The sequence below is a fragment of the Trachypithecus francoisi genome, unplaced genomic scaffold (genome assembly GCF_009764315.1).
Source record: "Trachypithecus francoisi isolate TF-2019V2 unplaced genomic scaffold, Tfra_2.0 Lachesis_group14, whole genome shotgun sequence".
Classification (NCBI taxonomy): domain Eukaryota; kingdom Metazoa; phylum Chordata; class Mammalia; order Primates; family Cercopithecidae; genus Trachypithecus; species Trachypithecus francoisi.
In genome coordinates this window covers 32,177,719-32,202,284 of record NW_022681459.1, presented here as the reverse complement: position 1 = coordinate 32,202,284, position 24,566 = coordinate 32,177,719, and the positions used below count along the sequence as shown (strand labels likewise).

Genomic DNA, 24,566 nt, shown 5'->3' with positions numbered 1-24,566 from the left:
GCCGTGTTAGCCAGGATGGTCTTGATCTCCTGACCTCGTGATCCGCCCATCTCGGCCTCCCAAAGTGCTGGGATTACAGGCTTGAGCCACCGCACCCAGCCGGAAATTCTTAAACAAGTGTTTTCACAAGGCATGTTGTAAAAATAAACTAAATCCAGAGGGGAGGTTGGGATTAAAAGTGGGTTTTAGGTACTGTCAGTCAAACAAAATTATTATATATCAGTTAGCTTTTGCTGCATAACAAACTTCTCCAAAACTTAATGGTTTAAAACAATGTTTATTTATTATCTCAGGATTCTGTGGTTATCAGTTCTAGCTGGGTTAGATGGGATTCCTCAGTTTGTCTCATCTGGACTCTCTTCCACACCCATAGTTGGCTGGTGCTCAGCTGTGGGACTGGTGGTTTGAGGTAATCTGACAAATGGCCCCACAGGATATCAGGTCCTAGTCCCTGGAATCTGTAAACATTACATTATATTGGGAAAGAATGGCCTTTGCAAATGATTGTTGAAGATCTGGTAATGTAGAGATTATCCTAGACTATGAATGAGCCCTAAATGAAATCTCAAGTGTCCCTACAAGAGACAGGCAGAGGAAGACTTCAGACAGAACAGGGCAGATTCTGGAATCCCAGCTACACGGGAGGCTGAGGTGGGAGGATTGCCTGAGCCCAGGGAGGTGGAGGCTGCAAGTGAGCTCTGATGGTGCCACTGCACTCCAGTCTGATGTCCCATACAGAGTCTGGTCCAAAGTAGCAATGAGTGGTAGTGATCATCAATATCATTATCAGTATCATTCTCACAGTCATCACCACCACCATTTTCATCATCCTCATATCATAATCCTCACCATTGCCACCCCCATCATCATCTTCATCACCATCGTGATCATCACCGTCACCACCATCTTCACCTCACATCATCTTCATCTCACCATCACCACCAACACAGCGTCACCACCACCACAATTCAATTTACTTTGTTCTGCATCTGTTCAGAGCTCCTCATGTGGCAGACGATGTACTCACTTTCAGAGTGGGTTAATAAAATTTCATTTTGTATTCTTTTAATTTCACTCATTGTGAGGTCACACTTACAGTACTTCCAGCTGATGTGGTCAGTCTTCCCTGAAAGACAATCCCTCGCTCTCCCCAGGGCCCAGCTCCTCCAGCATTACTCACGGCCCCCGGGCCATGTGCAGTAGAGCAGAACAGCTCAGATGAGGTCCATGCATTAAGGGAAAGGCAAGCCCTGCAGAGGCAATGGAGAAGCCAATGTCTGCCCATCCCACCCCTTTTCCATCCCACAGGGGACCTGCTCTTAACATACCCAAAATCACCATCCATCACTCCAGTGCCTGTCACAACACGTGGGCAGTCTGGTGCCTGCCTGGCAGCTGGGTGACCTTGGGGAAGCCTCTTAACCTCTTCAAGCTCCATTTATTAATCTGTAAATGAGGAATAATGTGACTTTCAGGGCTCTGTGGGCATCCCTAAGTGTGAATGGGCCTGCCTTTAGCAGAAGGATTAAGAGGGTTCAATAGAGATTTGGCAAATGGTCGGATAGATTGACAGATGACAGGCTGGAGTGTGTCTCTCATGCAGATTCCTAAGCACTTCCATACACTTCATCCTTACCACATCCCTGAGATGCAGGAAGGGCAGGAACAGAACCCCGCAAAGAAAAAAACCTTTCCCAAGATCCCGGTGAGGTGGGGTACTGGTCTTCACAGCAAAGTGCAGCACATCCTGATTAGCACCCCCTGCACTACAGTGCCAGGGACACGGGTCCTGTGTCATGCAAGGCCAGTGTTTCTTGCATGAATAATGCATGGACAATTTCTAAAGAAAAAAAAAATCTCGTAACTCACTAATGCCAAGCTAAGTTGTTTTTAATCATACAACAAATATATACTGATATAAACTCAATGTAAACTCAAAACAAATAGACAAATTAGAGGCCCCTAAACCCACCATGCCTGTGACATCAGCCTACAGTGAACACCCATGGGGAAGCTCTGATGTGCTGTGTGGCCCTCCCACTCTTTCCTCAGGTACGATCTGTGGGACTCCCTCTGACTCTCCTCCCCCGATGCATGTCCACTTACTCCTGGGGGATGAGGCTCCCCTGGCCTCCTTGTTTTCCCTACACACTCTTAGGAGTGAGCTTGCTCCTTGCCCGTGGAGGGGTGATGGGCACAGGCCCTCCCCAGGCACTGGCCACTGATAACTCCTACCAAAAACTCAAAGCCTCCCTGTAGGGGTGCAAGTGCTGGGGTGGGCAAAGGGCTGCCCACTCACCTGATGGGGCTGCTAAGTGCCTCTGGCCTGTCCTGGGGTGACCAAGCAGGATGCTCCCCGTTGGCCTCCTGACCCTACCTCAGCCCCTCTGCATCCTGTGTGCTGCCTGCAGGGGTGGCTCCAGCAGTCTCCTGGAGCCTCAGTTTTGGTTGCTTTTGTCCAATGAGAGCAATAAGACAGAGGCAACTGCCTCATCCTGTCCTTCCGGTGGCCCTGCAGCTCCTGCAGGTTCTCATGATAAGCTCTCCATAGGCCCCTGTTGGCAGGGGCCATAGTGTCTGCTGGAGCCCAGCACATGATATGATTAGTGAGAGGGAGAGAGGGACCGTGGGTCACACATGGGGGTCAGTCACCTTCTTAAGCTGACAGTGGGACTCCCCTCCTTGTTTGGCCATAAAGTGTGATGGTGCCCCAGACACCCATGGAACGTCCAGATGGACTCTGACAGGCCAACAGCTGGGGAGGTGCAGGTCGGAACAGGGAAGTTGATCCACAGTCAGGATGTGACCTCATCAACCTCTGATCTCCAGTTCATCTCCAGGCTGGGCCAGGATCCAGTTCACTAAGGCAACCTCCAAGAGCCTCCTAGTTAAAGGAAACCCACCCCGAACACATTCGTGAGGCCGAGAACCCACTTGCTCCCACTGACTTTTTAAAACGTTGCAGTTGGGTTGAACACGGTGGCTCACACCTGTCATCTCAGCACTTTGGGAGCCCAAGGCAGGAGGATCACTTGAGCCCAGGAGTTCGAGGCCAGCCTGGGTAACACAGTGAGACCTTGTCTCTACAAAAAATAAAAATAATTGTTTTTAAAAGTTGCAGGAGCCAGGCGTGGCGGCAGGTGTCTGTGGTCCCAGCTACCTGGGAGGCTGAGGCTTGGAGGTCAAAGACGCAGTGAGCTATGATCGTGGCACTGCACTCCAGCCTGCGCCACAGAGTGAGACCTTGTCTCTAAAAACATGGGTTGTACAGTGGAGGTGACTGTCTTTGTACTAAGGGAGGCTGTGGGCTGAGCATCCTCTGGTGACGGACCAAACCTCGACATCAACAAAGACATCTGGCCACAGCTCAGCCTCATCTGTCCTGTTCACGCTGACACCTGTGCTGTACCCACGTCCTCAGTGCCAGGTGGGGAACTCTGGTGTAGAGGACTCAGCACTCCAGGACTAAAAACAAGGCCTCAGCCTTGGCTTACCAGGTGCCCCACTCTTCAGTACTCCACACGCGAGTGAGGTGCAAGGACCTGCTGCTGAAAACCCTTCTGGGTAATTTTTCATGGTTACTCTGCAGAGAGATTGTGGTGGCTGGAGGTACCCAGCTGGCTGTCTACGGTTTTATCCAAGTTCATTTGGCTGCACACACATTAGCAAACTCCCCGCTGTGGGAAAAGGCCGCTGATGCGGTTGACAGCTGAATTCCAGAGAAAGGGGCCTCAAGTGCACCGTCTGGATCCCTCGGGGCACGGCAAGGCATGTGTCTGCGTGTGTGTGGAGATGCATATTTTGTAAAGATCCAGTCAAGTGTGTCTGGGATGAGGCCTTCCTGTCACAATATTGAGATTGCTTTGTGGCCTCTGGGGTCAGACACTCCAGCTGTCAGCTTGCAGACATGAAGGACTCAGTGGCACAGAAACCTCATGACAGGGCGCAGACTGGAAAGTCACCTTAACCCAGCACTGACCAGTACCAGCAAGCCGCCCCGGAGCTGGTGGGTGGCAGCCAGTGTCTTCACCTGGTCCCCATCAGGACTGGAGCTTGTTTCTCCCACGTTCCCAGGTGTGAGTCTGAGACACTCACTGCAGGTTTGATTTTTAAAAACATCCACAAAAAAAGAATATCAAAAATGCACCATAGGCCAGGCATGGTGACTCACGCCTATAATCCTAGCACTTGGGAGGCCGAGGCGGGAAGATCACCTGAGGTCAGGAGTTCAAGACCAGCCCGGCCAACATGGTGAAACCCTGTCTCTACTAAAAATGCAAAAATTAGCTGGGCGTGGTGGCGTGTGCCGGTAGTCTCAGCTACTTGGGAGGCTGAGGCTGGAGGATCATTTGAACCCTGGAGGCAGAGATTGTAGTGAGCCAAGACTGTACCACTACACTCCAGCATAGGCAATAGAGTGAGACTGCAACTCAAAAACAAAACAAAACATCATAAGCACCATACTTTGTGAACTGAAGTTTGGTTACCAGGGGCTCACCAGAGCTGGGGATATCCAAGGGGTTGTGTCTCACACCCCAGGCCAGACTCACCACTCCTGTGCATGTGACATACACATCCCATCATGCTAACATTCCCATGTTCTCACCATACACACATAAACCCTCCAGCCCAAACACAGCGTAACCAGAGGCATCCATTCACCACCTGTCCTGGTCAAAATCTGTCCAGAGAAACTGCACACCTGCAATTCCTGAACAGCATCCGCAACAAACCAGGGTGGGAGGCAGGAGGCCAAAAGCAGGAGCACACAGGGCCTGCCAGGAGCACAGAGCCCACCAGGCACAGAGTCCACCAGGCGCACAGAGCCCACCAGGCACAGAGCCCTGGCCAGCAGGCACATTGCTCACCTGCATCAGGGCTTTTCGGCCCAGATGTCAACAAAGTTAGAATCCAGGTGAGCATTTGGACACCCAGTGGTTATAAAGCTGAGTGATAAGTACAAAATCATGCCTATCTTTTGTGCTCTGTTGCCCAGGCTGGAGTGCAGTGACATGATCTCAGCTCATGGCAACCTCCGCCCCCCGGGTTCAAGCAATTCTCCTGTTTCAGCATCCCGAGTAGCTGGGATTATAGGCACACACTGCTGCACCCAGCTAATTTCTTGTATTTTAATAGAGACAGGGTTTCACCGTGTTGCCCAGGCTCGTCTCGAACTCCTGAGATCAGGCAATCTGTCACCCTCAGCCTCCCAAAGTGCTAGGATTACAGGCGTGAGCCACAGCGCCCAGCCATGCCTGTCTTTTTAACACCAACTCACCTTGTTCTACTAATTACATGAGGGTAACCTATCCCCTGGGCAGGGATCTCATAAGGCCAGGGGCAGCCTGTCGGCAAGGACAGAGCAAGGACTGGCACCAGCAGGCAGCATTCAAAGAGGCTTGGCTGTGGTTCCATGGACAGCTGGCTAGAGACTGTAAACAAAAACTTAACTTCTAAACAAGTTAACAAGTAAACAACAATTTAACTTCTTAACTTCGAATCAGCTTCTAAATTGATTGAGGCCTGTCTCAGATACTCGTTGGTTTAGCACTGTAGAAATATCTCTTTGAGACTTGGCTGTCAATTCTTTTTACTATATCCTCAGAAGTGGAATTGTTGGATCATATATAATTCTGTTTACTTTTTGAAGAAACTGCTATACTGTTTTCTACAGCAGCTTAAACATTTTATATTCCCACCAACAGTGTGCAAGTTTTCTAATTTCTCCACAATCTCACCAACATGTGCTATCTTTAAAAATTTTGTTTGATTTTGTTTAGTTTTTATAATAGCCATCTGAATAGGCATGAGGCAGTATCTCATTGTCATTTTGTAGTTTTATTTTGCATATCCCTAATGTTCAGTGATGTTGAACATCTTTTCATGGGCGTATTGGCCATGTGTATATCTTCTCTGGAGAAATGTCTAGAAGTCCTTTGTCCATTTTTGAATCAGGTTGTTGTTGAGTTTTAAGAGTTTTCTATATATTTTGGATATTAATCTCTTATCAGCTATAGGACTTGCAAATATTTTCTTCCATTCTGTGGGTTGTCTTTTCACTTTGTTGGTAATGTCTTAAGATGCACTTTTTTTTATCTTTAGAAAGTCCCACTTGTTTGTTGCTTTGTTTTGTTTTTTGCTGCCTGTACTTTTGGTGTCATATCCAAAAAAATCCTTGCCAAATCCAATGTCATAAAACTTTTGCCCTGTGTATTATTCTATAAGTCTTACAGTTTTAGGTTTTACTTTTAGGTCCTTAGTTTGGTTAGTTTTTGTATATGGTCTTAGCTAAGGATCCAACTTCATTCTTTTGCATGCTGCTATCCTGTTTTCCCAGCACCATTTTTGAAAGATTGTCTTTTCCCCACTAAATGGTATTGGCACCCTTGTCAAAAATCATTTGACCATACATGTAAGAGTTTATTTCTGGGCTCTATTCTATTTCATTGGTTTATATATGTATGTCTGTCTTTATGCCAATACCACACTGTTTTAATTACTGTGGCTTTGTAGTTAATTTTGACATCAGAAAGTGTGAGCCCTTCAGCTTTGTTCTTTTTCAGGATTGTTTTGGCTACTTGTGGTTTCTTGAGATTCCATATAAATTTTAGAATGGGTTTCAAAAAATCATTGGGATTTTGATAGGGGTTGCATTGAATCTTTAGGTAGTATTGACATCTTAACAATATTAAGATTTCCAATCCATGAACATGGGATTTATGTCTCCTTTCTTTCAGAAATATTTCATAGATTTCATTGTAGAAGCCTTTCATTTTCTTGGTTAAGTTAATTTCTAAGTATTTTATTCTTTTTGATGCTGTTGTAAATGAAATTGTTTTCTTAATTTTCCTTTCAGACTGTTCATTGTTAGTGTAAAGAAAATGCAACTGATTTTTGTGTGCTAACTTTGTATCATGCAACTTTTCTAAATTCATTTATTAGTTCTACTGAAATAAATCAGGCACATTCCTCATGAAAGAAATCAGGCACATTCCTCAGTCCTGGGCCCAGTACAAACACCATATATCTCTCATATCTCTCAACTTCCTGAGCCCAGTACAAACACATCCCACCATATATCTCAACTTTAGAAAAACACCACCTGGAAAAATTCCTCATAACGACACAGCTGTTTGTAGTTTTACTGAAAGCACGGGAACCAATAGATCACTGCTAAATGTATAACTTAAAATGTTAACCAATTGTAATGCTGTAACCCAAAGAATTCCCTTGTTTCTCTGTAACCTTACATATCCTGTTTACATCGGGCTATAAAAAGCGAGCGCATGCATCGTCCGGGGCCCTCTTGTATGTTGCGGAATGGAGGGACCAAGTTCGAACTTGCAGTAAAGATCCTTGCCGCTTGGCTTTGACTCTGGATTCTGGTGGTCTTCTTCGGGGAATAAACGGTCTGGGCATAACATCTGGGGGCTCGTCCGGGATTCCCCAAGCCCACCAGACCCCTGGTCAACGGATCTCCCAGGATCGATCTCCTGATAGGTGAGCCGGCTCGTCTCTGTTTGTCTGTGTCTGTTCTGAACCTGTATCTGAGACTCGCGAGGTCTGTAACTGAAGCTGAAAGCTGACAAAGTCCTGGCGGACGCGCTATAGGACGGCCAGCGGAGACCAGTGGGAGACGTCCCCTGGCTCTCATCTGATTCTTGTCTGAATTTATTCTGACCCAGATTTCTGGAGCGCGCCTGCGACTGACATAGCTTGTTGTTGATATTCAGCAACTCACTTTCCCTTGTAGGACCTGTTCCAGCAACTCACTTTCCTTTGCAGGACCTGTTCCAGCAACTCACTTTTCCTTGCAGGACCTGTTCCAGACGCCACTCCGGGCGCTACTGTTCAAGATGGGTAATACCCAGAGCACTCCCCTATCTCTCCTTACAAGTAATTTCAAGGATGTTAGAGCGAGGGGCCATGATCATAGTATGGAAATCAGGAAGGAAAAGCTAATTACTCTATGCCGCTCCGAATGGCCAGCCTTTGATGTAGGGTGGCCACCGGAGGGGACATTACACCTTCCTGTCATCAATAGAGTCAAGTCCAAGGTTTTCCTACCAGGGCGTGCTGGCCACCCGGATCATATCCCATATATCCTCATATGGCAGGACCTAGCTGAGAACCGCCCCCTTGGCTGTCCCCTTTCCAATTAGCCTCTGAACCCTGTAAGGCACTGGTTGCTCGGCCGCTAAAATCCAAGCAACCAACTGCCCCCCCATCCTGTTCTACCTGATAGCGGGGAACCACTGTTCACAGAACCCCCTCCGTACCCCTCCGGGCCCCGGGCCCCAGGCCCCAGCCCCCCGGGCTAGGCTGTGGGAGGGAGCAGGCAGACGGGAGGCGGCCGGTGCACCTGGACCCGCTGAAAGTGAAAGTAACTCTGAAGGGCCGGTGGGGCGGACGCGAGGGCGCACTTTGCGGGCTAGCCCCCACCAGCCGCCTGACTCCACAGTGGCTCTACCCTTCGGGAAATAGGACCCCCAGATGACACAGGAATCCCTGGGCTCCAGTACTGGCCATTCTCCACCAGTGATCTGTATAACTGGAAGACTCAGAGCGCCCGGTTTTCAGACAACCCCAAAGATTTAATGGCCTTACTGGATAGTGTCATATTCACCCACCAGCCCACTTGGGATGATTGTCAGCAGCTCCTCTGAATCTTGTTCACAACGAAGGAGTGAGAGAGAATACAGGTAGAAGCTAGAAAGCTGGTCCCAGGGGACGACGGCCAACCGACTGCCAACCCTGACCTCATAAATGCGACTTTTCCTCTGACCAGGCCGGCGTGGGATTACAACATGGCAGAAGGTAGGGGACGGCTATGCCTTTATCGCCAGACTCTAATGGCGGGTCTCCGGGCAGCCGCTCGCAAGCCCACCAATTTGGCTAAGGTATACTCTGTTTTGCAGGGAAAGACAGAAAGCCCAACTAACTACTTAGAAAGATTAATGGAAGCCTTTAGACAGTACACCCCCATAGACCCAGAGGCTCCAGGAAGTCAGGCAGCTATTGTAATGTCTTTTGTAAATCAGGCAGCCCCAGACATTAGAAAAAAACTCCAGAAATTAGAAGACTTGGAGGGAAAACAGATTCAGGACCTCCTACAGATAGCCCAGCGGGTTTACAATAATAGAGATACTCCAGAGGAAAAAATGACCAAGGTCCTGGCAGCAGTTGTACAAAAAGAGCATCTACAGCCAGAGAACACCCAACCTAAGCGGTCCCCCAGACATGATAACCTGAGCAAAGACCAGTGTGCCTACTGTAAAAAAGCTGGCCACTGGGTAAGAGACTGCCCCACAAAGAAACAACAAGGACGGGGACCCCCTAGGTCTACACCCGTACTAGTCACCCAAGACGAAGACTAGGGAAGACAGGGTTCGGACCCCCTCCCTGAACCTAGGGTAACTTTGCAAGTGGAGAGGACCCCAGTTCAGTTCCTGGTCGATACGGGAGCACAGCACTCAGTCCTAGTTGAAACTAATGGAAAATTATCCTCCAAGTCCTCGTGGATGCAAGGGGCCACAGGAATTAAGAAATACCCCTGGACAACACAAAGAACAGTAAACCTCGGAGCCAGGAATGTAACCCATTCTTTCCTGGTCATTCCTGAGAGCCCCTGTCCCCTATTAGGGAGAGACCTGCTGACTAAGATGGGAGCACAGATCCATTTCCTCCCTGAGGGGCCCATCATGACCAATTCCCAAAATCAGCCCATGCCCGTCCTGACTATAACCCTAGAGGATGAGTATCGGCTCCACCAGGAGCAAGCGGCCCCTGACCAGGACATAGCAACCTGCCTCCAGCAATATCCAGGAGCTTGGGCAGAAACGGGGGGCTTAGGACTAGCGAAACACCGTCCTGCCTTGTTTGTCGAACTCAAGCCTGGGACAGACCCCGTTTGGGTACGGCAGTACCCAATGCCCCTAGAGGCCAAAGAAGGAATTATGCCCCACATCCGTCGGCTCCTCGACCAAGGGGTCCTTCAGCCCTGTCACTCACCCTGGAATACTCCCTTGTTGCCGGTACGGAAACCTAATAGCGGGGAGTATAGACCTGTGCAAGACTTAAGAGAAGTCAATAAGAGAGTTATGGACATACATCCAACTGTGCCTAACCCGTATGGATGGTACACTGTTTTAGATTTGAAAGATGCCTTCTTCAATTTGCCTTTAGCCCCTCAGAGCCAAAAGCTTTTCGCCTTCGAGTGGACTGACCCTGAAAGGGGCATAAGCGGCCAATTGACATGGACCAGGCTGCCGCAGGGCTTCAAAAACTCTCCTACCCTGTTCGATGAGGCCCTCCATGAAGACTTGGGTGAGTCCGACGCAAACACCCTGAAATAACTTTACTACAGTATGTTGATGACCTCCTGATTGCAGCCGAGACCCAAGAAGCTTGCCTCCAAGGGACCAAGGGTCTCTTGCAAGCTCTAGGGAATCTAGGCTACCGGGCATCGGCAAAGAAAGCTCGAATCTGTAAACCAGAAGTAACATACCTGGGGTACCTGCTAAAAGGAGGGCAGCGCTGGTTAACAGACGCCCGGAAGCAGACTGTTCTGCAGATCCCCAGGCCACAATCCACCCGACAAGTAAGGGAATTCCTGGGGTCGGCAGGATTTTGTAGACTATGGATACCTGGGTTTGCAGAGCTGGCTAAGCCCTTATATCAGGCAACACGGGGACAGCAGCCATTTAATTGGACAGAAGAAGCCGAGTCGGCTTTCCAACAGATTAAAACCGCCCTACTCTCTGCGCCTGCACTGGGACTGCCTGACGTCACTAAGCCCTTCCACTTATACGTGGACGAGAGTAAGGGTGTCGCCAAGGCAGTGCTAACTCAGAACTTAGGCCCCTGGCGGAGGCCAGTTGCATACCTGTCAAAAAAAATTAGACCCAGTGGCTGCCGGGTGGCCCCCTTGTCTCCGAATGATTGCAGCCAGGGCCCTGATGGTACAAGATGCTGAAAAACTTGTCATGGGTCAAGAATTACGGGTCGTTACCCCACATGCCATCGAAGGTGTACTCAAACAGCCACCTAATCGATGGATAAGTAATGCCCGGCTCACCCACTACCAAGGACTACTACTAAACCCCCTCAGGATAACTTTCCTGCCCCCAACAACCTTAAACCCTGCCTCGCTGCTGCCCAACCCGGACCTGGACGCCCCGCTCCATGATTGCACTGAGATACTAGCTCAGGTGCATGGAGTTCGAGAAGACCTGCAGGACTGCCCACTTCCTGACGCTGACCTTGTTTTGTTCACCAATGGAAGCAGCTTCATACACCAAGGCCAGAGGTATGCTGGAGTGGCAGTGACTTCAGAGACTGAGGTAATCTGGGCGGAACCCCTGCCCTCGGGGATATCGGCCCAGAAGGCCGAACTCATAGCGCTCACCCAAGCTCTTACCTTAGGGGCAGGGAGGAAACTGATAGTATACGCTGACAGCCGATATGCTTTTGCTACGATGCATATACACGGGGCCATTTACAGGGAGCGAGGATTATTAATGGCTGAAGGAAAAGAGATAAAAAACAAGCAAGAGATCCTAGCCCTGTTAACAGCCCTATGGAAACCAGAAAAATTGGCTATTGTACATTGCCCAGGGCATCAGAAACCAACCACTCCAATTGCTCAAGGCAACTTTCTGGCAGACCAAACTGCAAGGAGTGTGGCAAAGGCTCCTAGTCAACTCCTTGCACTCCAGCTCCCTGATCCGGGCCCCCGAGACCTGCCGTATCACCCTGATTATTCAGAACAGGATCTCCAGTGGATCGACAAACTTCCCCTGAAACAGATCCAGAATGGGTGGTGGACTGATACTAATGACCAAACCATCCTACCAGAAAAATTAGGACAACAAGTGTCAGAACACATCCACCGAACCACCCACCTGGGTGCCCGGCGGATGATAGACCTGATCAGACGCTCCAAGCTCAAAATCAGACATATAGCCAAGACGGCAAGCAGCATCATGACCAACTGCAGAGTCTGCCAGCTTAACAACGCCTACCCCCAATCCCAGGCTGCAATGGGAACAAGGCTCAGGGGGACCAGGCCCGGCATCTACTGGGAGGTAGATTTTACTGAGATAAAGCCAGGGAAGTACGGGTATCGGTACTTACCTGTCTTTGTAGATACTTTTTCAGGGTGGATTGAGGCATTCCCAACCAAAAGGGAGACTGCTCAGGTTGTAGCAAAGAAAATCCTGGAAGATATCCTCCCCAGGTATGGCTTTCCCATCCAGATAGGGTCAGATAATGGACCGGCCTTCATCGCTAAGGTAAGTCAGGATTTGGCTTCCATCCTTGGGGCAAATTGGAAACTACATTGCGCTTACAGGACCCAGAGTTCAGGACAGGTAGAGAGGATGAATTGGACCTTAAAGGAGACCTTAACTAAATTGACTATGGAGACTGGCGCTAATTGGGTGGTCCTTCTCCCCTACGCTCTGTTCCGGGCCCGTAATACCCCTTACAGACTGGGCCTTACCCCATATGAAATCATGTATGGCAGACCCCCACCCCTGGTTCCCAGCCTAAAAGATGATCCGCTCAAATCTTAAACAGAAAATGTCTCTGAACTCTTATTTTCCCTACAAGCTTTGCAGAAAATTCATCAGGAAATCTGGCCCAAGCTGAAGGAACTATATGAGACCGGCCCCCCACCGACACCCCATCCGTACCAGCCGGGAGACTGGGTCCTGGTTAAGCAACACCGACAAGAGACCTTAGAACCCAGGTGGTAGGGACCACTCCAGATACTCCTAACCACAACGACCGCCCTAAAGGTAGAAGGCATCGCGTCGTGGATCCACTACACCCACGTCAAACCAGTGGACCCAACCTCTGACCTTCTCGGACCAATCACGGCAGCGACTGAAGCTCCAACCACGTGGACTGTGGACAAAGCTAAGAACAACCCCTTAAAACTCACCCTGCGCCAGCAGCATAGCTCACTGCAAACATGCAGCTAGGTAGTCTAACCCTAATGTTAGTCACCCTAGTGGCCACTGGGGCAAACACAAAACCAGTTCCTAACCCCTCTGTCTGGAGATTCTGGCTTTATGAAAACCGAACCCACCCTGGGCAACCTCGTAAGCCCGGGAAGCTATTGGCCAGTGCTGATTGCCCCTCCACAGGGTGCAGTGACCCAATTTTGCTAAATTTTACTGGTTTTCAGATAGCCAAACCAGTGGTACCAATGATATGTTTTGAGTTTGATCAGACTAAGTACAATTGTAAACACTATTGGTGGCACCAAAACGCAGGCTGCCCCTACAGTTACTGTAAAATGCACTCAGTTAGAGGGTGGAACGAGCAATCCGGGTGGAACTTCTACCAGCAGGGTAGAGGCGGTATCTATACTTGGATAGTTAAGGATTCTTGGAACTCCCGCTGGACCACGCCTCAACATGGGGCTGTATACTATTCCTCTTCCTCCACGTGGCCTAGCAGTCACCTCTATCTGTGGCGTGGCCTAGTTCAGGTACGGCCCCTGGTCCATGGGGATATCCAGCAACAGGAAGACAGACTAACACAAGATTTACGTCCTTTCTCCTGGTTAGAATTATTACAAGAAGGATTAGAACTTGCTAACCTTACAGGACTTCACAGCTTGTCTGGCTGCTTTCTGTGTGCCACCCTAGGGCATCCACCGCTAACCACTGTCCCTCTGCCATGGGAATCCTTTACCCAAACTAACAACCTTCGGAATCTCTCGAATGCCCCTATTCTTAATGTGCTACTCTACCAGAACCCCAGTCAGGAGAAGTTTCCCTACTGTTTTTCAGGCACTAACTCTAGCCTCTGCAACGTCACTGTAACGCCCCCTAATACCAACCTGAGGGCCCCACCGGGCATATTCTTTTGGTGTAATGGAACATTATCTAAGACCCTATCTGGTCCCTCTGTTACCAACCTACTGTGTCTCCATGTCACACTAGTTCCCCGGTTAACTCTACTAACTGCTGGCGAGTTCCTGGGGTACACCGGTAACTGGACTAGCACTGCTATTCACCCAGTCCCTAGACTGAGACATGCACGAGCCATATTTCTCCCCCTCATTGCAGGAATCTCCCTCACCACATCCCTCATTGCGGCCAGACTGGCAGTGGGAGCCCTAGGTCACACCCTCATAGAAAGCAACAAGTTGTACCAACAATTTGCCATTGCTATGGAGGAGTCGGCTGAGTCCCTTGCCTCCCTTCAGCGACAGCTCACATCCCTAGCTCAGGTAACCTTGCAGAACCGGAGGGCCCTAGACCTACTCACTGCTGAAAAAGGTGGTACATGTATGTTCCTAAAAGAAGACTGTTGTTTCTACATAAATGAATCAGGGCTTCATTAGAGAACCGGGTCCAACAGTTACGCAAATTAAGCATAGAAGTAAAAAAACAGCAGTTTGCTTCAGCTGCAGACCAATGGTGGAATTCCTCTATGTTTTCCCTGTTAGCCCCCTTCCTCGGACCCCTGCTAAGTCTGCTATTTCTGCTTACCGTAGGACCTTGTGTTGTTAACAGAATTTTGCAGTTTGTCAGAGAGAGGTTTGACACCATACAGCTCATGGTCCTCAGAGCCCAATACCAACCTGTACACGCTGAAACAGAATCAGACTTATAAGACCCAAGATTGGCTCTAGAGATACCTGAGAAAAGGGGGGAATGAAAGAAATCAGGCACATTCCTCATGAAAGAAATCAGGCACATTCCTCAGTCCTGGGCCCAGTACAAACACCATATATCTCTCATATCTCTCAACTTCCTGAGCCCAGTACAAACACATCCCACCATATATCTCAACTTTAGAAAAACACCACCTGGAAAAATCCCTCATAACGACACAGCTGTTTGTAGTTTTACTGAAAGCACGGGAACCAATAGATCACTGCTAAATGTATAACTTAAAATGTTAACCAATTGTAATGCTGTAACCCAAAGAATTCCCTTGTTTCTCTGTAATCTTACATATCCTGTTTACATCGGGCTATAAAAAGTGAGCGCATGCATCGTTCGGGGCCCTCTTGTATGTTGTGGAACGGAGGGACCAAGTTCGAACTTGCAGTAAAGATCCTTTCCGCTTGGCTTTGACTCTGGACTCTGGTGGTCTTCTTCGGGGAATAAACGGTCTGGGCATAACACTACCAGTTTTTTATGTGTATGTGGAATCGTAAAGGTTTTCTACATTCACAGTTATATCACCTGCAGACAGATAATTTTATGTTTCTTTCCAATTTGCATACCTTTCATTCCTTTTTGTTGCCTAATTGCTCTGGCTAGAACTTCCAGTACTGTGTTGAATAAAAGTAGCAAAAGCAGGCATTCTTAACTTTCTCCTGATCTTAGAGTAAAAGCTTTCAGTATTTTACCATTAGTAAGAACTAAGACTATAAAACTCTTAGAAGAGTTTATAGGAGTAAATCTTCATGACCTTGAATTAAGAACTGTTTTCCGGGCCGGGCACGGTGGCTCATGCCTGTAATCCCAGCACTTTAGGAGACCAAAGTGGGCAGATCATGAGGTCAGGAGATGGAGACTATCCTGGCTGAAATGGTGAAACCTCGTCTGTACTAAAAAAATACAAAAAATTAGCTGGGTGTGGTGGTGGGTGCCTGTAGTCCCAACTACTCAGGAGGCTGAGGCAGGAGAATGGCGTGAACCCAGGAGGCAGAGCTTGCAGTGAGCCAAGATCGCGCCACTGCACTCCACCCTGGGTGACAGAGCAAGACTTTGTCTCAAAAAAAAAAAAAAAATTGTAGGTGAATGTTTACAGCAGCATTGTTCATAACAGCCAAAATGCACAAGCAGCCCAAATGCCAATCACCAGATAAAATGAATAAACAAAATGTCGTATATCCATGCAATGGAATATTATTCATACATAAAAAGGAATGTCTCATGCCTGTAATTCCAGCACTTCGGGAGGCCAAGGTGGGCAGATCACAAGGTCAAGAGATCAAGACCATCCTGGTCAATATGGTGAAACCCCGTCTCTATTTAAAATGCAAAAATTAGCTGGGCGTGGTGGCAGGTGCCTGTAGTCCCAGCTACTCAGGAGGCTGAGGCAGGAGAATCACTTGAACCCAGGAGGCAGAGGTTGCAGTGATCTGAGATGATGCCATTGCACTCCAGCTTGAGCAACAAGAGCGAAACGCCGTCCCCCTCTCCCGCCCACCAAAAAAAAGAATGTTCTGATACATACTACAATGAGATCTTGAAAATATGATGCTAAACGAAAGAAGCCAGTCACAAATGTGGGGAAAAGAAAGAGAGATCAGACTGTTACTGTGTCTATGTAGAAAGAAGTAGACATAAGAGACTCCATCTTGTTCTGTACTAAGAGAAATTCTTCTGCCTTGAGATGCTGTTAATCTGTAACCCTAGCCCCAACCCTGTGCTTGCAGAGACAGGTGCCATGTTGACTCAAGGTTTAATGAATTTAGGGCTATGCAGGATCTGCTTTGTTAAAAAAAATGCTTGAAGGCAGTATGCTTGTTAAAAGTCATCACCATTCTCTAATCTCAAGTACCCAGGGACACAATATACTGGGGCCGCAGGGACCTAGGAAAGCCAGGTACTGCCCAAGGTTTCTCCCCATCTGATAGCCTGAGATATGGCCTTGTGGGAGGGGAGGATCTGTGCTGAGGAAGATAGTGAAAGAGGAAGGCCTCTTTGCAGTTGAGATAAGAGGAAGGCATCTGTCTCCTGCTGGTCCCTGGGAATAGAATGTCTCAGTGTAAAACCCGATTGTATGTTCTATTTACTGAGAAAGGAGAAAACCGCCTTAGGGCTGGAGGTGAGACGTGCTAGCGGCAATACTGCTCTTTAATGCACGGAGATGTTTGTGTACCTGCACATCAAGGCACAGCACCTTTCCTTAAACTTATTAACGACACAGAGACCTTTGTACACATGATTTCCTGCTGACCCTCTCCCCACCATTACCCTATTGTCCTGCCACATCCCCCTCTCCAAGATGGCAGAAATAATGATCAATAAATACTGAGAGAACGCAGAGACGGGTGCCGGTGCTTCTCCCCTGGGGCTGAGCGCTGGTCCCCTGGGCCCACTTTTCTTTCTCTATACTTTGTCTCTGTCTCTTATTTCTTTTCTCAGTCTCTCATCACACCTGATGAGAAATGTCCACAGGTGTGGAGGGGCAGGCCACCCCTTCAACAAATTGTGTATTGCACAATCCAGTCTATATGAGATGTCCAGAACAGGCAAATCTATAGAGACAGACAATAAATGTGTGGTTGCCAGGCACTGGGAGAAGGCTCACTGGGAGAGAATGGGGAGTGTTTGCTAATGGGTTTGGGGTTTCTTTTGGGGGTAATGAAACGTTCTAAAATTAGATTGTGATAATGGCTGCAAAACTCTATGAATACACAAAAATACATTGAATTGCGCACTTTAAATGGGTGAAAAGACCAGGTGTGGTGGCTTATGCCTGTTATCCCAGCACTTTGGGAGGGCAAGGGAGCAGGATTGCTTGAGGCCACGAGTTTGAGATGAGCCTGGGCAACATAGTGAGATCCTGTCTCTACAAAAAAATACAAAAATTAGCCAGGTGTGGTGGCGCACCTGTAGTCCCAGCTACTCAGAAGGCTGAGGTGGGAGGATCAATTGCATTCAGTTGTTCGAGGCTGCAGTGAGCTATCACTGTGGCAACTGTACTCCAGCCTGGTTGACGGAGCAAGAGCCTCTTAAAAAAAATTTTTTTTTTTAAGCTCCTTAAAACGTATGCGAAACATTAATGAATTTGCTTTACCTACAAGTTTGGCTGATCCTTTGGTTATCATGTGTGCCTTTGCTACTATCATTGTTTGCAATCACACGTCTGCAACTGCAGTATTTATTGTCCTTCTGCCCTATAAATAGCTTAGATCGAGACCATCCTGGCTAACCCGGTGAAACCCCGTCTCTACTAAAAAATACAAAAAAAAACTAGCCAGGCGAGGTGGGACTGATGGTGGTGCCGAGGCATGAAAGGCTAGTATGAGTGAGAAAAGGAGAGCACATGCAGAGACTTGGTGGGACACAATGGATAGTTTATTTTTTTTTTTTTGAGACGGAGTCTCGCTCTGTCGCCCAGGCTGGAGTGCAGTGGCCGGATCTCAACTCACTGCAAGCTCCGCCTCCCGGGTTCCCGCCATTCTCCTGCCTCAGCCTCCCGAGTTGCTGGGACCATAGGCGCCCGCCACCTCGCCCGGCTAGTTTTTTGTATTTTTTAGTAGAGACGGGGTTTCACCGTGTTAGCCAGGATGGTCTCGATCTCCTGACCTCGTGATCCGTCTGTCTCGGCCTCCCAAAGTGCTGGGATTACAGGCTTGAGCCACCGCGCCCGGCCATGGATAGTTTTTAACTTGGAAAGATGCGTCTCTCAATCCTGTGGCTTTGGTGAGAGAGTGTGCAGAGAGCAATGGCAGCAAATAATGTACAAATGTTTTTTGCATTCAAAGGACATCCTCCTCTGTTGGAAGGCTTTAAGTGAGCTTTTATTCTTAGTAACCCACACTAGTTGAATATGTTAAGTGAAACGGTACTCGGATTCCCCCTCCTGCTTTGTCAACTGCTGTGAATGCTGTGTGGTGTGTGTTCTCTTCTGTTACTGACACGTAAGTGTGGCAACGTGAACTGAAGCTGATGAGCTGAGAACGTGGACTGAGCTCATGGTGTGCTTTGCAGGAGGACTTGCAAGCAGAGGCCACCAGTGAGCTCAGGTGTCTCAAAGAAGGGTGCAAGTTCTAATGTCTGTTAGCTACCCGTAAGAATGCTGTTTGCTGCAGTTCTGTGTCCTGTGCTTGGCTGCTTTTTATGAGTTGTCAATGTTGGAAATTCTTAAAACTGATTTAAATTTAAAAAAAGAAAAGGAGAATGTTTAGGTTGCATCTATTCTTACCTAATTAACACTTATTAAAATGTAATAATTTGCTCCGTCACTTTTTAGACTTGTAAATATTTGCACATCCTCTCACTATGGATAAAAGGGGCATTTTACATCTAGACAGGTGGTGAGATCTTTAACCAAGGGGAGAGGGAGGGTTTCACTCAATTGCTTTTCCAAGGACTGTGGTCAGGGGCCTGGGAATTCCCCTCCACACCTCCCTGGTCCCTCGGGACACTGCTGCAGGTCCTGACTGGAGGAGAAGCAAGGGCTGAGTGGGCCAAGAGGCCGCTGTATGCTGGGCCTGGCCACCGCCTGAGGGAAGGGGTGTGACTTGTGTCTGGGTAGCCCTGGCTGGATGTGGGGTCCCCGGAAGCACCACCCTCAGTGCAGGTATTCAGCTGCCGACAGGAGCTTACGTCGTCACAAGGCCAGCCAGCCGAGGCTTTCTCTTCACAAAGTGTCAGAAGGGAAACCCAAACCCTCAGGCACCATTACCCGCCTCCATTGGAAACCTAACCAGTTGGGCGGTGAGAGGTGGGTGGTGAGGAAGGGATCCTCCATCCTGGGCTCACTGTCCATTCCACCATGGCCCTCCACCGCCGGGCCCTGCAACAGCTTGAAGGCTCCCACTCCCAGGTGGAGCTGGCTGGAGACGCCACATCCTCGTCATGCTCCTTAGCTGTTACTTATGCCTTTCACACTCTCCTCAAACTTCCTCCCCAAGCTTCACCCTCCTCGCTGCCTGCAGATAACTCTCACTGCAGAGGGACAGGAACCTCCAATGAGGCCTTCAGTACCTAAGCCTGCCCCACACTTTCAAAACACTCTCTTCATCACAGAGGACAAGGCACTCCTCAGCCCTTCCAGGACTTGGGACCTCTCGCTCCGGAGCTTCAGCTCCAATCTCCCTCAGGAAGCCGCAGCCTCTCCCTCTGGGAGATCTCCAAATTCTACAAATGCGCTCTACCAAGATGACTGGTTGCACCTACCAAGATAACGTTTTCTTCTTCCCACCCCCATTTCTCACACACACACACACACACACACACGAACACCCTGTTGGTTTTGCTTCTCTGGAAAACCCTACTACAGATTTTGTTAGCAAGAAGTGGGGTGCTACTGAAACAAACACCTAAATACATGCAAGCAGCTTCAGAAGCGAGTCAGATGCAAAGGCTGGAATCATTTTAAGGAGCTTGCTAGAAATATGGGCATCAGGGTGATTCTGATGAGTCTCAGGTGGAACTGAGGAGCGTGTTATTGGGAACTGGGGGAAAGGCCATCCTTGTTAGAAAGTGGCAAAGAACTTGAAAGAACTTGGCTGGACTGTGTTCCAGTGTTTTACAGAAGGCCAGACAAAGGTGACGAAACTGAATATTTAGCTGAGGAAAGATTTCTTTTCTTTTGTTTTCTTTCTTTACTTTTCCTTTTCTTTTTTTTTTTTTTCAGACACAGTCTCACTTTGTTGCCCAGGCTGCAGCACAGTGGCACAACCTTGGCTCACTGCACCCTCCACCTCCCAGGTTCAAGCAATTCTCCTGCCTCAGTCTCCCGAGTAGCTGGGATTACAGGTAAGCACCACCACACCCGGCTAATTTTGTATTTTTAGTAGAGACGGGGTTTCTCCATGTTGGCCAGGCTGATCTCAAACTCCTGACCTCAGGTGATCTGCCTGCCTCAGCCTCTTAAAGTGCTGGGATTACAGGAATGAGCCACCACACCCAGCCTAGCTGAAGAGATTTCTAAGCAAACTGTTGAAGGGACCCCTTGGTTCCTCCTGGTTGCTTGTCATAAAACGTGAGAGAGATGAATTGATGAAGGAATTATTAAGCAAAAAAGAATCAGAACTTGAAGATTTGGAAAATCCTCAGTCTATCCATATTGCAAAAATATGAAAAAGCATGTTCTGAAGACAACACTAAGGGTGTGACTGAGCAACTGTTTGATAAAGAAATCACAGTGCAGCTCGTTAATCAGCCAGCTCAGAGAAAGGGAGTGGAACAGTGGTGGGTTGCCAGACTTCTGGATTCCACACGACCAACCCACAGAGCTGCTGGGCTGCAAACATGCACCACTCTCCACAGAAGGGAAGGAATGACCCCTAAGGTGCTAGAGAGCATCACAGCCACCACTCCCACCCCAGGCCCAGGGACGAGACCATTCCTTCCTCAGTTTCAAAGATGGCCTGCTCCCTGGTCCTGCAGGCCTCTAGAGTGGGCTGCCCCTGCAGAGAGAAACCAGGGGAGGGTAGCCTCGCCAAGTCATGGCGGTGACACTGCCACCCCAGGGGCCCGGGGCCATAGCACCAACCAAAGAGGATCATTCTCGAGCCCTAGGATCTGATGGAATGTGTCTTGCTAGGTTTTGGGCTTGCTTGAGACCTGTGATCCCTTCCTTCTACTTCTCCCTTTTGCAATAGGGGTGTCTACCCCAGGCCTGGCCCATCTTTTTACTCTGGATCACACATTCGGTTTCACAGGCTCACAGCCAGAGAGGGAATATTTTGCCTTAGGGTGAATCGTAGCTCGAGTCTCACCCACGGCTGATTTAGATGATATTTAAATAAGATTCTGGACTATAGAGCATCTAAAGATGAGTTAAGACTTTGGGGGCTGCTGGGGTGGAATCTATTTTCTATGTGTATTTTCAGGGGCCAGAAGCAGAATGCTATGGACTGAATTGTGTCTCCCCAAATTCCTGTGTTGAAGCTCTAATACCCAGTGTGACTGTTGTAGGACATGTGGCCTTTACAGAAGCCATTAAGGACAAATGAGGCCATAGGGTGAAGCCCTGATCCAGCAGGATTAGTGCCCTTACAAGAGGAGACGCAAGAGCACTCCCTTTCTCTCTCCCTGCCAAGTAAGGGCACAGGGAGAAGGTGCCCATCTGCCAGCCACGAAGAGCAGCCTCAGCAGGAACTGAGGCCAGCACCTTGGTCTTGGTCATCCCAGCCTCCAGAGTTGTGAGAAATAAATTCCTGCTGTTTAAGCTGCCCAGTCTGTGGTATTGTTATGGCAGCCTGAACCAAGACAGAGACTCTATAAGCAGACAAGAACATCAGTAAATATCCAACTAGGTGAACAATACAAGTAGTAAACTGGATCTAAATTACATATTTGGAGCCCTGCACTCAACAACAGAATACACTTTCTTCTCAAGTGCACATGAATAGCTGACGTGTACCAAGTCATAAAACAAGTTTCAACAAATTTCAAGGGATTAGCATTCCTCAATTTGTTTTCTGGCCACAGTGGAATTAAGCCAGAGATCAATAAGAAAAAGTAACTAAAAAATCCTAGCTTTCAAAATTAAGCCACATGCTTACTTCTAAAAAGCCCATGGTACACCAGAAGAAATTGTAACAGAAATCAGAAAACATTTGAAACTGAGTGATATTGAAAATATATCAAAATTCATTGTTGCATCTAAAGCAATTTTAGAAGAAAATTAAGAGTTCTGATCTATGTATTAGAAAAAAGAAAGGTTGAAATCAATGATTTAAGCTTCTATCTCTAGGGGAAAAAAAAAAAGTTTAACCCCTCTCCTCACATGAACAACAAAAATCAATTCCAGGTGGAGTATATGATCTAAGTGCAAGAGAAAACAATACAAGCTATAAAAGAAAATATAATTTCAAATTGGACAATATAACATTTAAGAACTTCTACTTATCAAAATACTCCTATTAAGAGCATAAAAAGGCCGGGCACGGTGGCTCAAGCCTGTAATCCCAGCACTTTGGGAGGCCGAGACGGGCGGATCACGAGGTCAGGAGATCGAGACCATCCTGGCTAATACGGTGAAACCCTGTCTCTACTTAAAAAATACAAAAAACTAGCCGGGCGACGAGGCGGGCGCCTGTAGTCCCAGCTACTCGGGAGGCTGAGGCAGGAGAATGGCGTAAACCCGGGAGGCGGAGCTTGCAGTGAGCTGAGATCCGGCCACTGCACTCCAGCCTGGGTGGCAGAGCAAGACTCCGTCTCAAAAAAAAAAAAAAAAAAAAAAAAAAAAAAAAAAAGAGCATAAAAAGCCACAGAGGCTGGGCATGGTGGCTCACACCTGTAATCCCAGCACTTTGGGAGGCCGAGACGGGTGGATCACCTGAGGTCAGGAGTTCGAGACCAGCCTGACCAACATGATAAAACCTCATCTCTACTAAAAATACAAAAATCAGCTGGGCACGTTGGTAGGCGCCTGTAATCCCAGCTACTCAGGAGGTTGAGGCAGGAGAATCGCTTGAACCCAGGAGGCAGAGGTTGCAGTAAGCCAAGATCGTGCCATTACACTCCAGCCTGGCAACGGAGCGAGACTCTGCCTCAAAAAAAAAAAAAAAAAAAAAAAAAGCCACTGAAAGGAAAATGATATTCACAAAACTATATGTGTTACAGGACTCAGCCAGACTATATCAGGAATACCTGGAATCTCAATTAGAACTAGAAAAAAAAAAAAAAACCCTAATAGTAAAATGGGCCAAAGACGTAAACAAGCAACTCAAAAACAGGATATCCAAATGAGCAGCAAATCTACAAAACTGGATTAGTCATCAGTGAAACGTATACCAAATCCACACGCCCACCAGAGCAGGTAAAATGCAAAACACAACACTGGGTGTTGACGAGGATGCCAACTCTCATGCGCAGCTGGCAGGGATATTAGATTCCTTGACTTGAAAAGCTGGTATACAGTGTACACCCAACAGAAATGTGTACATACATGCACCAAAACACATACACAGAAATGTCCACAGTCTCAGTAATTGTAATAGCTAAACCCTGGCAACAACCCAAAAGGACACCATGTGAAATAAGATTCATAAACTGTGGTCTATTCATGCAGTTGAATACTTATGCCACAATGAAAAAGTAAGCCACAACCACACCGTCTGAAACTCTTAGATGAGTCTCACAATGTTTAATTAAAGAAGGCAGACACAAAAGAACACGTGTACAATTCCATTCAGGCAGGAGTAATCGACAGTTACAAGTCAGGACACCACCCTCGAGAGGGTGGGCACTGAGCGGAAGGGGAATCGGGGAGTCAGTAGCGTGTCCTGGACTGGATGCTGGTTACATGTGCATCCACTTTATAAAATCCCATCATCTATGTACCCATGACCAGCGCTGTTTTCAATATATATTTGATATTTCAGTTGTGTTTTTTAGGTTTTGAGACAGGGTCTTGCTCTGTCACCCAGAGTGGAGTACAGCAGTGCAATCCTAGATCACTGCAGCCTCAACCTCCTGGGCTCAAGTGATCCTCCCACCTCAGCCTCCCGAGTAGCTGGGACTACAAGCACATGTCACCATGCCCAGCTAATTTTTTTATTTTGTAGAGATAGGATCTCACTATGTTGCCCAGGGTAGTCTTGAACTCCTGAGCTCAAGGAATCATCCCACCTTAACCTCTCAAAATGTTGGGATTACAGAGGTGAGCCACTGCACTCAGCCTATATTTCAATAAAATTTAATAAAAATCAAAACAATACAAAAAAAATTGTATCTACTGATATGGAAGTTTTTTCACAATACTGAGAAAAGGTTACAAAGCAATGCATATAGTATGATCCTGTAATTACAAAAAATAACATATATGCATAAAACAGGATACACAACGACATTCACTCATTTAAAAATATTGACCGGGCGCGGTGGCTCACACCTGTAATCCCA

At 47.9% G+C, this 24,566-nt stretch overlaps 1 protein-coding gene across 1 annotated transcript; it reads left to right on the top strand.

The window, feature by feature from the left end:
- The first annotated feature begins 8,625 nt into the window (after nucleotides 1–8,625).
- Nucleotides 8,626–14,686, top strand: LOC117095895 (ERV-BabFcenv provirus ancestral Env polyprotein-like). The gene is made up of 2 exons (XM_033232717.1): nucleotides 8,626–8,702; nucleotides 12,613–14,686. Exon 2 carries the CDS (start codon nucleotides 12,977–12,979, stop codon nucleotides 14,357–14,359), a length of 1,383 nt encoding a protein of 460 aa, XP_033088608.1. The 5' UTR covers nucleotides 8,626–8,702; nucleotides 12,613–12,976; the 3' UTR covers nucleotides 14,360–14,686.
- Nucleotides 14,687–24,566: the final 9,880 nt, after the last annotated feature.